Raw genomic sequence first — 13,693 nt, 5'->3', positions numbered from 1 at the left:
GATTTACCAGATATTAAAGATAGAAGATGATATAAAGGTTACATTTTTGTTAATAATGAATCTTAATCGAAATAAAAATACTGTAGAGTCTACGACTTATATTTGTTGGTTAGGGTTTGTTGACATTTAGGGTCTATTTAATGCAAAAACCTTTTACTTGGTCTGCACACCCACATATGTCATAAAACTGAGTTTGGGAGTTTTAAGTTTTTGAAAGTAAGCAAAAAAAGAATATTTGTGAAGAAAATTATAAAAAGGGGTGAACAAAAAAGTTAACAACATGACACTTCTAATAGAATTATCTAATCGTCTCATATATTTATAATGTGTGGATAGGTTAATCAAGATATGATGGAATTAATGAGAAAATGGGTTGATTATCATATAGGAACCATGGATGCTAGCAAACCTAGAGATTTAATAGGTAAGCTTTTTTTATTAGTAGGATTATTGTAAGTTTAGATATTTTATATTTATATTGGATGCTAGTAGATGAAGGGATTTAATTGATCTATTAGGTGCTTTCGCTTAATCAGCATATCAAACACAAAACTCAGCCCTAAACCCCCCATAACTTAACTCTGCAGGGGTACCCTGTATCCAATATAACCTGACCTAAACCAATCTAAAGTAAAAAACAAACACTTAAAAACTTATTTCTTATTCATTTAAAAATGAGGGGAGGTTATTCTGTTCTTGACTATGCTCTTTGAAGGAAACCGTCATCTATTATGATGTCTATTGGATGTTTATACGTCTAATAAATATTGTAGAATATCTTTTCTTAAATTTATATTTAGATTCATATCTGAATGAAATATCAAAGACAACAGATAAAGAAAGTAGTTTCTATGGACAGAATGGTTATGAAAACTTGGTCTCTTGTCTTACAGATCTGTTCCAGGTATAAAAGTATGTATGGACAGAATGGTTATGAAAACTTGGTCTCTTGTCTTACAGATCTGTTCCAGGTATAATAGTTTGTATGGACAGAATGGTTATGAAAACTTGGTCTCTTGTCTCACAGATCTGTTCCAGGTATAATAGTTTGTATGGACAGAATGGTTATGAAAACTTGGCCTCTTGTCTTACAGATCTGTTCCAGGTATAATAGTTTGTGTGGACAGAATAGTTATGAAAACTTGGTATCTTGTCTTACAGATCTGTTCCAGGTATAATAGTTTGTATGGACAGAATAGTTATGAAAACTTGGTCTCTTGCCTTACAGATCTGTTCCAGGTACAATAATTTGTATGGACAGAATGGTTATGAAAGCTTGGTCTCTTGCCTTACAGATCTGTTCCAGGTATAATAGTTTGTATGGACAGAATGGTTATGAAAACTAGGTCTTTTGTCTTACAGATCTGTTCCAGGTATAATAGTTTGTATGAACAGAATGGTTATGAAAACTTGGTCTCTTGTCTTACAGATCTGTTCCAGGTATAATAGTTTGTATGGACAGAATAGTTATGAAAACTTGGTCTCTTGTCTCATAGATCTGTTCCAGGTATAATAGTTTGTATGGACAGAATGGTTATGAAAACTTGGCCTCTTGTCTTACAGATCTGTTCCAGGTATAATAGTTTGTATGGACAGAATGGTTATGAAAACTTGGTCTCTTGCCTTACAGATCTGTTCCAGGTATAATAGTTTGTATGGACAGAATAGTTATGAAAACTTGGCCTCTTGTCTTACAGATCTGTTCCAGGTATAATAGTTTGTATGGACAGAATGGTTATATAAACTTGGTCTCTTGCCTTACAGATCTGTTCCAAGTATAAAGTTTGTATGGACAGAATGGTTATGAAAACTTGGTCTCTTGTCTAACTGATCTTTTTAGGTATTATGGGCGTAAGAAGGGAAATCTATCTAAGGATACCAAACCACATAAATAAAAAAAAGATATTTTAGAGGCTTGCTTCTAATGGATTTTAAAAAATAGCATACAAGCTTACATATAATTTTACACTTGTTTTAGCAAAATCATTCTAAACATAATTTTCTTTAACAATTTCTCCCCTTTTTAATACTCCTTTCAACGTCCTAGCCAAATAAAAACAAACAATTTTTATTTCATCTTTGACATATATTACAATTTATTTTTAGACCAAATAATATTTTGTTTGATAAAATACAAAAATTGTTACTATGTGAATCAAGTGGGTGATATCCACAGGAAAAAAAAACAATCTGGGGTTCTGAAAATCTGTAAGCACCTCCAAATATATTGAATTTTAAGTACCCCCCCCCCCCCTCCTTTGTAGCAGTAGCTGAGAAACTCTAAAGATGAGAAAATGAACAATGAAAATATTATAGGCTGGATCAGAAACAACCTCGACAACTTTAAGTTGGGCAGTCCTTTTTCTGTCTCTAAATCCAACCATTCAGGAGCGTGCACAGGTATAAAGCAAATATAAATACATTTTGATTGATACATATTAAGAATTGATTTCTTGGGATTTTTTAGTTCATAGGATTTAATCATTTTGTTTTTAAATAAAAGAAAAAAAGAAAAAAAAATTAAAGAGACAATTTCTCTTGGGAGGGTTGCGGAGCCTAATTCCCAAAATCAAAAAAATACCTAGTCAGGACCTGATCTTATGAAGGGTTTATGAAAACAAATGTACATTGTACATTTAAACATCCTTTATATTTTTTTGTAAAAATTTTATAAATAACTACTTAGATTTTAAGAATCTTCTTAATCTATTTAAATTAATTCAGATCATGTAATATTTTGCATATTTATGTTTTCCTTTCAACATCTTCTTACTATTTATCTTTAACTGTTGATTGAGAATCGCAATAACCCTGGTAAATTTCATATGAATTATTTTATAGGCAGAAATAGATGAGATTATAATGGATGGAGAATTAGGCCCTGAGCATAAAGAAGTTCTTAATTTTACACAGGTATTATTTCATAGTCTGGTAACGCTACTACTCTATGTTTGTCTGTCTTTGTTTAAAACAGACAATTTCTAAAACTAAAATTAGTTCCTGTTTCACTTATAAAAGTTGCAACTTAGTTGTTGCTATGCAATTAAATTTTGTAGTAGTGAAGCTATTTCATAATTTACTTTGTCTGTCTTTCCGTTAGTGTGTCTGGCTGTCCTAAATAGTAGGGAGTAATGTAGTTTTCTCGGCTGCAATTTAAGATAGACTGCAGTTTTTCTTGTGAAGATTCCCAATAACTTCAAGCATCCATTAAATAATTTACTTTTTCTGAAGGTCTATAAGTCACGTTAAAATATAATTATTAAAACTGATTGAAAACTAATGTTTCTGATTATTAATTTTCTAAAGAACTTTTTTTTATTTATGACTGCTGAATGTTTCATATTTAAAATAAACTTGTTATACATGAACTTTGGAGCTTTAGCTACTTAATTATATAACATGTCATCCTTGTTATTTTCGATTTTCGTTAAGGCTGTTGTTTATGAAACTCAGAGATGTGGAAATATTCTGCCTCACGGAGGTATAACTTAGTTTAAATATTCAATTTTTTCCGTGATGATTTATATTGTAACTGTACTATTTGGGTTAGGATAGGTTTATGCAGTTTTCACCTTATCACCGGGGCTGGAGTCCATTATTTCTTAATCAATTGCAGTAACTTTTGTCTTACAAATTGTTTTTCGTTCTCATCGTGGTGTAATTATTTTTCAGGCTAACCTGATTATAATAGGCTACTTATGATTATAAAATTTGCAATAATTGTGGTTTCACTTAAAGTTCCTCATCGAGCACAGAAAACCCCACTGCCCTCAATTTTAACTATATTGAAATATGAGGGGGGGGGGAGAGGCTGGTTATTTATGTAAGGTTAGGTTAGTTTATATTAGGTAGACTGTAGCACCGCAGGATTAGGGCCCCACATAGGGGTTAGGCAATAGGCATAAGTAACCCACCCCACTCTATTCAAACTATTTCAATAATATGTGGGTTTCTGGGCACGGTGGCCCTTTTGAGAGAAAGCTTCCATTCACCGATATGATTTAATAACATTTTGTTTATGTGGTCGAATAACCAACGCTCCAGTGGAAGTAAATGGATATGTGATCCCAGAAAATTGTTTAGTTCACGGTGTTTTCTCTGAAATATTGCAGGTTAGTAAGTGTGGACCAGAGTTATGTATTAGTAAGAGTTTACCAGAGTTATAGTACAATTAAAGGCCCGGCAGCTGCACTTTAGCCGCGCATAAGCTTCAAATATAAACCCGCTTGTGTGCAAAAAAAAAATAAATTCCGAAATAAAGGATTGTCCCTTCAGAAACAGATTTAGACATCCAGCTGAAAAGTAAAGTTATAAAATGACGATTTCACTTAGGCTTACACGCGGCTGAAGCGCGGATGCCAAGCCCTGATAATTAGCAACTAAAGAGGGTGGTGCTCAAAACAATCCTGAATATCTTTAACAGACCATTACAAAGTTTAAAAAGTACCCTCTAAGTAACTAGTTAGCAAAGAAATCAAATCTCAAAATTTTTTAAAAACAAGTAGTTCTTTCTTAAGCCTAACCCATGTGGTGACCTAACCCTGCGGGCTGCCATCTACCAAAACCACGCTCTCTCTTAATTCCTATTTACTTTAAAAAGTAAGTAGGGGTCGGCCAAGGAATGTTTTATCCCCCAGGTAAAACATAGTATGACTCGTAGAAAAAGTCACTGAAAAGCACTGAGATTTTAATAGACAGACAAAGGACAAAAACAACACACCATAATGTTTATTTTTCTTTCCATCAATCGATGTATTATCTACCTTCCTGAATTCATCTTTCTATCTAGTTTATCTATCTAGGGGAGTTACTGGGAAGATGGAGAGAAATTTCGGCCAGACAGATTTATTGATCAACAAGGAAAGATCAGGTCAATAATTAAATTTATTATTCAACAAAAACATAATATGATTTATAATCAAGGATGACAACATCCATAAGTAGCGAAGCACAAAAAATTATGGATAAGAATACGGACAAGTAGATTTAAAGAGTATCTATTAGTATTCGGGAGAAAATCACGAAACCTTTCTCACTAATTTTTATTTTTTTAATATTTATATTTTGTTTGATGACTGACAGACGGACGGTCAAATTAAATTACAGACTGGATGAAATTTGACAAACTAATTAAAGTTACCACGTTTTTTAAGGTGTTAAAAATTATCAAATGGATGATTATATCAACTAAAAGCTAAATACATAACATTTTGCTTAAATATGTTTTCTTTATATACATTTTAGGGCGATTTTACATCCCCTTCCAACACGACCCTATTTACATAGATTAAATATATTTTTTTGTGTGTAATTCTATTTAAAGAGAGAAAATCAGGGAGGAAAGGGACATTGGGCTGTTTATTACACTAGTCCTCAAAGTTGCAAATTAACGTTTTCTTTTTCGTTGGCTTAACAACTTTGGAGACTTTTATTTATTTTTGATTAGTTAGTTTTTTTAAGTTAAGTTTTCAAAACGTTTCAAATACTGATTGTAATCTACAGAAAGAGTATTTTGGTGTATTATAATTGAGGATGCACATCAATTTATCGGATATTGTCTTATCCCTTTAGATCCCTAGAAAAAAGTTAATTTCATATATCTGTAATACCTTACTTCATACAAGAAATGAAATTATATACGCATATTAGTTTGAATATGATTTGATTTACTTTCCAAACTTGATTACATTGATTAGTCTCAAGGACAAAAAAGTTTGTGGCGTCGCGACTTAATACTGATTATTAATTACGCAATTTTTAACGTTTATTTCTTTTCTTTTACACATTTTTATAGCTTTTATTTGATTCTTTTTTCTATAATTTTCATGTTCTTACTATTTCCAGATTTTGTATCTTTAGTTCGTCTTTATTCTCATCGATTGTATTTTGAGATTGGTAGTTTTTTTCTAGGGCGTTTTCTCTCAGGAGGGTGGTTCTACCCTTCCCTCAAATTAGTTATAAACCTTCCCAGGACCTATTAGAAGCTACATTGTAAAGGAGAACTATATCGGTTCAGCGGTTAGCGAGATCCTTCGGTAAGGACAGACTGACACACACTAGGATCCTGTCACTTTTTTTAAAATCATTATTTTCTTTTAAATTTATTTTATTTTAGGAAAGACGAGCATTTGGTGCCTTTTGGAGTTGGAAAACGGTACTGTATTGGAGAAGCCCTAGCTAAAGTTACTTTGCTATACTTCACTGCAGGTAGTAAGGGTACCAAGAGATTCATTAATGTTGGAGTACAGATACCAGACCAAAATATGAATTATAGACTCTTTATTGCTAAGATTATTCTTTTTGCTTGTCATAAAAAAAATGAAAAATCAACTTCAAAATTTCTTTTAGACCTAAAAATTTTTATGTTATTAAATATTGTTTGATTTTATGCACTAAACATAATCAATCTTTGGGTTCAATATTATTCAATTTATTTCTAGTTAAAAATATATGAATTTAATATGATGGTTTGATTGTTAATATTGGCTGGTAAGGACTTTAATGTTAATGACATAGGGTTAAATTCCATTTTGTTTTCATAAGGGTACATATTCCTTTATGTCTTTGTAAGGCTAACGAAACCCTGAAATTTATAAGTATTATATAAACCTAATAATTTTTCAGAAGATACCAATCACTTAGAGATTAAGGGCGATAATATATATCAAGTTAACTAGTTCTACTATGACCTCACCTAATAATTAAAATTAAAAACATGAAACTTTATGTTATTATGACTTCATTAAAGTGTTTAACAGTTTAATCCTTAAATAATTTGTTTTGAAAACTTGTTTAGTTTAGGGCAAAGTAATGAACCCAGTAATAGTGTCGGGCTGATTATGACGTAACAAAAAAAAATTAGCCAATGAGAGGACATTATTGACCAATGGTAAAATTCATAGAAGCCTCTCATTGGCTAATTTTTTTTGTTACGTCATAATCAGTCCGACACTAATACTGGGTTCCAAAGTAATGGATAAAGATACAGGGCAAATAATATAAAAATTTGCAATAAAAATTGTACTTTAAAATGACTTTATACTATCTATTCTTTTTTTTATCAATCTTTAGTCCTATTTGATATCTAAGCTTATCCTAATATATTAAGTAAGTAGAACGGTTATTTGTTTGTCCGTTAAAAATAGCTAATCAATTCATGGCCTATTGAAGCTAGGTGTGGAGCCGCTAGTAGTTTAGAAAAGAAAAGATAGCATATTCAGATAAGATATAGATCGAAATGGGTCGTTTTTTACCACCGGTGTCCTGGATAGAAAACAGGTTTTTTTTGACATACGTCTCACAAGACCTATGTAGTCATGACTGGGAGACAATGACGGTTCAGTACATGACTTTCGTTAAATCACAGCTGATCATTTTTGGGGATTTTTTTGAAAATTACTTTTTTATCCAAAATTTCATAGTTTTTCACAAAAAAATCTCAATTATCTCACATTTGCTGCTTAGTTAGCCTAAATTTACGCAAGAAAAGTATAATAAGTAACAGCTGTACTGAAGATTGTGCTATCACTTATAACAAGATCTTTCAGAATTAATGGAATAAGATTTGTAGTCTAGAAATTGAGTAAGAGTTAATTATTTTGAATTTCAACAATAAATTTGCACGTCAGAATTGCTTCTAGCCTCCATAGGCTTTCTTCTGGCTTTAACATGATTCAATCTATCTGACTTTGCCTTTGACTCCACAACATAAAGTTATTGCCCTTAAATTTCTTTCACTAAAACATTATCTCCTATCAATCCACATGTTAAACTTCTTGTTTAAAGACGTTAAAGTTACCATCCCTGTCCTTCAATTTTAACAAGTATGCCTCATTATACTTTCCACTAAACAGGGTACCTCTCTCCACCCTGGTATAGCCAGACCTCTATTCTAGCCGGCTGACATGTTTCACCCAGCCTATAAATCTTGATGGAAGTCAGTTTAGAATTCTGACCTTGTTTGTTAATCAACAATTTCACACACTTTTGACTCTTTCTTTATGGCACTTGTTTGCTATTGAACTTGTGGCTTGACTTTTGCCATATAAAGGGATAACCTCAAGATTCAGAATAAACTTTCAAGTATTCTTACTTTTTATTTCCTTTGGTTTCCTATGAACCAACTACTGTCATGAGAGATCTTTCCATGAATGAAAGCCAAGACTGCCATGCATCTAGCTACATGGTCTTTAAGACTCTCTTGCCTTAGTTACTTCAGCTAAGAGCTCATATCCTCTCATTCTCTATTACTCAGAAATTCACCATGGTTTCCGCCTACTCTGCTGATTGAAAGTCAGGTGGGTCTATGATTCCAAATTTAACACCACTTGATAGACAAACTGCCCTTTTTTTTTGCTTTACTAATCCTACATTTTGGTCTTCCTGTTCAACACCTTCCTAGGTCCCTTTACTACTGGTAGCTTTTAGGAAGGGTAGGTATTGATCTGCTTAGGACAAAGAACTTGTCTGTGTTTATTTTCAAATTGGATTTCAAAGTCGCATTGGAAATCACACTTGAATAAAATCCAGTTATGATCATGTAACCAGCATTCACATTCACTCTAGTAATAAGCTACTATCATTTTCTTCAAGCTATGAGCCAAGTGCTTTCCTGTCAGTTAGCTGCTCTTACACTATCTTAAATACACTATCTTGCAAATTATTCATCCAGCTTAGAATCCAATATGCATCTATAATCATTCTGTAGGTTCACCTATGTAAAACCTTCCATGGTTCTCACTATGACATTTAATCAGTAGTAAAGACAAGCAGTGTGTACAAAAGGCAGAGACTCAATCAAGACCAGCTATAGACTGGTCTTTACACGGATTCCAAGTTCATGTCAAACACTTACAAGTGATAATCCCACTTGTTAAAAATATTAACCTTCTACTAAGCTCTTTTGAACCAAGGACTGGTTGTATATTCAATTATAGCCTGGTATATATGGTAATATAGGACTTTAAACATGGCAACTGTGGTTGTGGATATATGGATATATGTTATACTCCAAGCAGATATTGTTTTGATGTTGAGACATCAAATCAGCCAGGAACCAATATTGAGCAGGATAACTTGTTAATATTTCAAGGAAACTTGTTTTAAAAATATAGTATGTCATGAGGCATGCAACAGGGACATGAAATATTTATTTAAAAGTTAATTACAAGAGTTGTTTAGACATCAATTCAAATATTTACTTCAAATAACTCTTATTTCATTTCTAGACTACAAATCTTAGATTATTCAAGATTCTTAAAGATTTTGTTATTAATGATAACACAGTTTTTTAGTTCAGCTGTATTTATTATACTTTTCTTGTGTAAATTTAAGTTAACTAAGCTGCAAATGTGAGAAAATTGTGATTTTTGAAGGAAAAACTATGAAAATTTGGGTATAAAAGTAATTTTCAAAAAAAGCCACAAAAATGATCAGCTGTGATTTAATGAAAGTCATGTACTGAACCGTCATTGTCTCCCGGTCATGACTACATAGGTCTTGTGAGACGTATGTCAAAAAAAACCTGTTTCCTATCCAGGACACCGGTGTTACCTCAAATAAATTTTTCAATTACGAGAATTAATATTTTTAAGAATCAGATCTGGCATTCAAATTTAAAAGTATCCAACAACTTTATGACAGCATACAATTTATTTCAATCAAACAACTTTCAGTAAAGAAAGATTATTAAGCAACAAAATTCTGAAATTCTTAGTATCACGTGGATTTATTTCATTTCATTTTCAGGGAAGCTATATAATGTTTCTATTGTGTGTTTACCGTTCGTAAAGATTAGCTACTAAGAAAATACCTAACGCTTTTAGTTATGAATACAGGCTTCGCCACAAGCAACTACGAGTAGGAAAGGGCAAAAAAAATTACAAAATTTAAATCTAACAATAAAATAGTTTAAAATCATTATTAAATATATATTAAATATGAAGCCCCATAAAATGAAGAACTCAATCAGTAGGTATCGAAATCTACAATATAAAAAATAATCATGTTACTAATATTATGTAATATTTGTATTCTGATTACAAAAATAAAGCAAAATAAAAATTGCTTTAATGCGAAAGAAATTAATCAAGGAAAAAAACTCAAGGGACAAAGAAACACCGCTATGACTCATTAATTGGTGGAATTTACAATCATTAGGCTAGACATAAATTGATATTAAGATATTAATATACACAAGTTGCTCTTCCTCTATAAGGCCTGGGGGTAATTTCCAACCTAAAAGACATTTTTTGGGGGGTGGGGGTATAATTTTAACTTTTTACTCAATACTATATCCAAAACATTTAAAATCTCAATTTTTTCTTAATATCCATAGATTAAAACCTGTTCATAGTATGTGCTTTCCAGCTAAATTGTCATTGTATTAGAAAAGTAGCGAACCACAAAAAATCATGGATAGACATGACAAACAGACAAAATCAGTAGATGTTCAGTCGCCCTTAAAAAAGAGAGAAAATATGCCATAAATAAAAAAATTAAGCAAGATATTTTTTAGGTTTATTAAAGAAGTATTCTATAAGCTTGGAACCCGGTTCTACAATCAAGGCATGTTTTATGTGTTTATTAGAAGCGAACCTACTCTATAATTCACTTTGTCTGTCCGTCCTCGGCTGCTGTCTTAGATACACTTCTGATTTTTGTTGTTGACGATACCCCTTAACAAAAAAACATATGCATATATAAATTTATATTTTCATGCTTTTCTTTTATATAGTTATCAATTATTCTCTCCTCCTTTATTATGATCACTTAACATTTTCTATTTGTCCTTTTGTTAATTTATTATTTTTCTGCTTTCCTACTTATGGGTGTTGACATCCTTTTATGCCTATCAAAATATAAAAAAAAAAGTAGTTATTACTATAAAATCACTGGAAACCATTATAATATCAAGATATAAAACTAGTTATTCGCAAAACATGCATACATAAATATTAAATAACATGTTTTAAAGGAGACTGATTATATTCCTGGTTTTTCAAGATCACCTAAACCGTTCAGAGTTATGCTTACAAGAAGATAAATATGTTCTACATATAACAATCAAGCTCCATGTTTTTTACTAATCTGATATTTGCCTGTATTGGACGTAATTATCCTTGTTCATTTTAAACTATTTGTATTTTGTATAATTTTAATCATTTTGCCAAAAAAAATGTATTTTTAAGTTTTCAATTAATTGTTTTGTGAAAGTAAATTGTATTGTATTAGTTTTTATGTTAAAAATATCGTGATAATGCCTAATTGTTTTCATTAGTTGAGTCCAGGTAAAAAATAAAGAGTACCAAACAATCAAGGGAAACTCTATCTTTTCTAATTATTTAATGGTTTGAAATATTTTTTTAAATCGTCACGTAGCATATCTTTATACATATATTTTTTTATTTTTATTCTCCATATCAGAGTATTTAAGCTTCAGACAAAAAACTTCTTAGCACCTAGCCTCAAGATTAACCATCTTTTTCAGAGGAGGAAGTATTTTATTCAGGAGTTTGGTGTTCGAACTCCTAGAAAAAATAGCCTTAAATCAATGGGTCCTGCGTTGATCCATTTTTAAGCTTCTTTTTCAAATTAACGAACGACAGACAGGCCTCGTTATATTTTGTATCCTAGATAAGACACACGAATTTAGAAAAATATTGTAATAAGAAAAACATTTTTTGCTTAGCAAATAACCGACATTTATTTTAGAATAAAAATTATAATATAGTTTAACCATTTAAAAATGTGCAAAACAAAAACAAAAAAAGGCTTTCAGGATTTAGCGCAATAAAAGTTAAAGTACTTCATTTAGAGAGAGGCGGGGAGGGGTGGGGGAGTGCATTAAATTAAAAAATGCAAATAATCAAAGTTTTTAAAACAATTCTGCAATATGATATATAATCAGTTTGCAAAGCATAGCTACTCTTAAATAAGAACGGATACGATTAATCGGCAAATGAATTGAAAATAAGGGATAGGTTATTTTTAGTTTGTTATGTTAGGTTATATTGGATACTGTGGTAAAGCCCACTGCAAGCCATTTGAAACTACCCTGCCTAATTATTATCAATTTATTTATCAATTTAAAGATAGGGGGGGGGGAGGGGGCGAGTGCTCGATAGGCACTTTGATAGAAAGCATCGATTAATCTATAATGCACGAGTTTCAATTACAGGCTATTAATGTCAAGCGATTAACAAAGCACCTGAGTCTCAGAATGTGTATAGTGTTTATAAGTTTAAAGCATAAAGTTATTTAGATATAACATATCCTTGTTTGAAAACGCATTATGTTATAATAAGAATCCTAGTTATGCATTATGGTTATTTTCATTTCAATTTGGATAAAAATACATTTTTTGACATTTTGTAATTTAATTAAGTTAATTACAGTTAAACATAAACTTCGAATGTGCGTCCGTCTAATACAGCCACTGTTCAAGATAGACGGTTGATACAAAAAGTCGTAGAATACATTTGCTAAAAAAAACTTTGTTATAAAAAGGTATAATACCTTATTACCTAGTACGTTGTTTTTATATATGTATATATTTGAGTTACGAAAGGCGTAGAAAATAAAGATCAATTATCTGTAATAGCAACTCTATAATCTATCTACTACATATGACGTCAAAGGGACTATTAACTAGGAACTATATGTGTAAATGCATAGAAATTAAAATAAGATATTAAACAGGAAAAAGTGAGTAATAGATTAGCTGTTCATACATATTTTTATACAAAATTAAAAACATCTATCTCTATTAGCAACTGAGAACAATCATATTTCCCCAACAGAATATTCATAATAGAGTTGCTTCGCTTCTAAAAAGGTATTGGGAAACATATATCTGGTTAATGATAAAATTAAATTTAATTGACAATAATTTCATAAAGCTGCCTCCTTATCCTTATACTAAAGTAACAGGATGTCTGTTGTTTGTGTGTCTGCGTGTCTGTACCGAAGGATCTCGCTAACCGCTGAACCGATTGGGTTCTCCTTAACAGGGTAGCTTCTCTTATGGTCCCGGGAAGGTTTACAACTATTTTCTTGGGGGGGTGGGACACTCAAACCCCCTCAAAAAATGAAAAATCTCCCTCCGAAATTTTTTGTATTTTTTGAATTTTTTTAACTAAAATTAAAAAAGAGGAGGAACACCCCAACAAAAAAAAAAAAATTTCTTTTCTTTTAAAATCTAAAAGACGAAATTGGGTTATTAAATTCGACTCTCTCCTCCTCAAGTACCTCTGGAGGCCTCTAGGGGCGTAGCCGCTAGTATATTGTTAAAGAGTTTTGCAATGATTTTGTCCTTGTTAGTTTATTCTCTCGTTTTTTCCTCTAGAGAGCTATTCATACATAGAATTGATCTGAGCTGGATCTTTAAATGTGTAGCCGTTGGCGTGGCTGTAGCCGTGGCCGTAGTCATGGCTGTAGTTGTAGTTGTAGTCGTAGTCATAGTCATAGTCGTAGCCGTAGTCGTCGCCACAGTGCTGCTAATAAAACATGGATTTTTAAATGATTTTACAGAAGTGCAATGCCGGCTATCCTAGAATTATGGATATCTAAAATCTTATATGGCCCACCGAAAAATAAATTATTTTCATCAAAGAAATGAAATTATAATGTCTAATTTTTGAAGTTTTTTATACAAAATTACTATTTTAATAATAAACTTTAAATGTTTTGAGGT

General features: G+C 31.5%; 1 protein-coding gene across 1 annotated transcript; it reads left to right on the top strand.

The window, feature by feature from the left end:
• The first annotated feature begins 11 nt into the window (after positions 1-11).
• On the top strand, positions 12-11,729 carry LOC145314255 (cytochrome P450 2L1-like). Its single transcript, XM_080154099.1, has 11 exons — positions 12-37; positions 337-424; positions 801-904; positions 2,317-2,400; positions 2,842-2,913; positions 3,433-3,483; positions 4,023-4,112; positions 4,803-4,870; positions 6,116-6,207; positions 10,517-10,566; positions 10,976-11,729. The coding sequence occupies exons 2-11, from the start codon at positions 349-351 to the stop codon at positions 11,042-11,044; spliced, it is 756 nt and encodes a 251-aa protein (XP_080010225.1). The 5' UTR covers positions 12-37; positions 337-348; the 3' UTR covers positions 11,045-11,729.
• The last annotated feature ends 1,964 nt before the right edge of the window (positions 11,730-13,693 follow it).

The sequence above is a fragment of the Acartia tonsa genome, chromosome 3 (genome assembly GCF_053477335.1).
Source record: "Acartia tonsa isolate MP-2025a chromosome 3, ASM5347733v1, whole genome shotgun sequence".
Classification (NCBI taxonomy): domain Eukaryota; kingdom Metazoa; phylum Arthropoda; class Copepoda; order Calanoida; family Acartiidae; genus Acartia; species Acartia tonsa.
The sequence above is the reverse complement of the archived record's forward strand: the minus strand, read 5'-3'. Positions and strand labels throughout refer to the sequence as shown.

Coding starts and splice junctions, on each gene's coding strand:
- LOC145314255 (XM_080154099.1), top strand. CDS start 349: ATGATGGAATTAATGAGAAAATGGGTTGATTATCATATAGGAACCATG. Junction 905..2,316: donor GTCTTACAGATCTGTTCCAG/GTATAAAAGTAT, acceptor AAAATATTATAG/GCTGGATCAGAAACAACCTC. Junction 6,208..10,516: donor TTTGCTATACTTCACTGCAG/GTAGTAAGGGTA, acceptor GATATTTTTTAG/GTTTATTAAAGAAGTATTCT.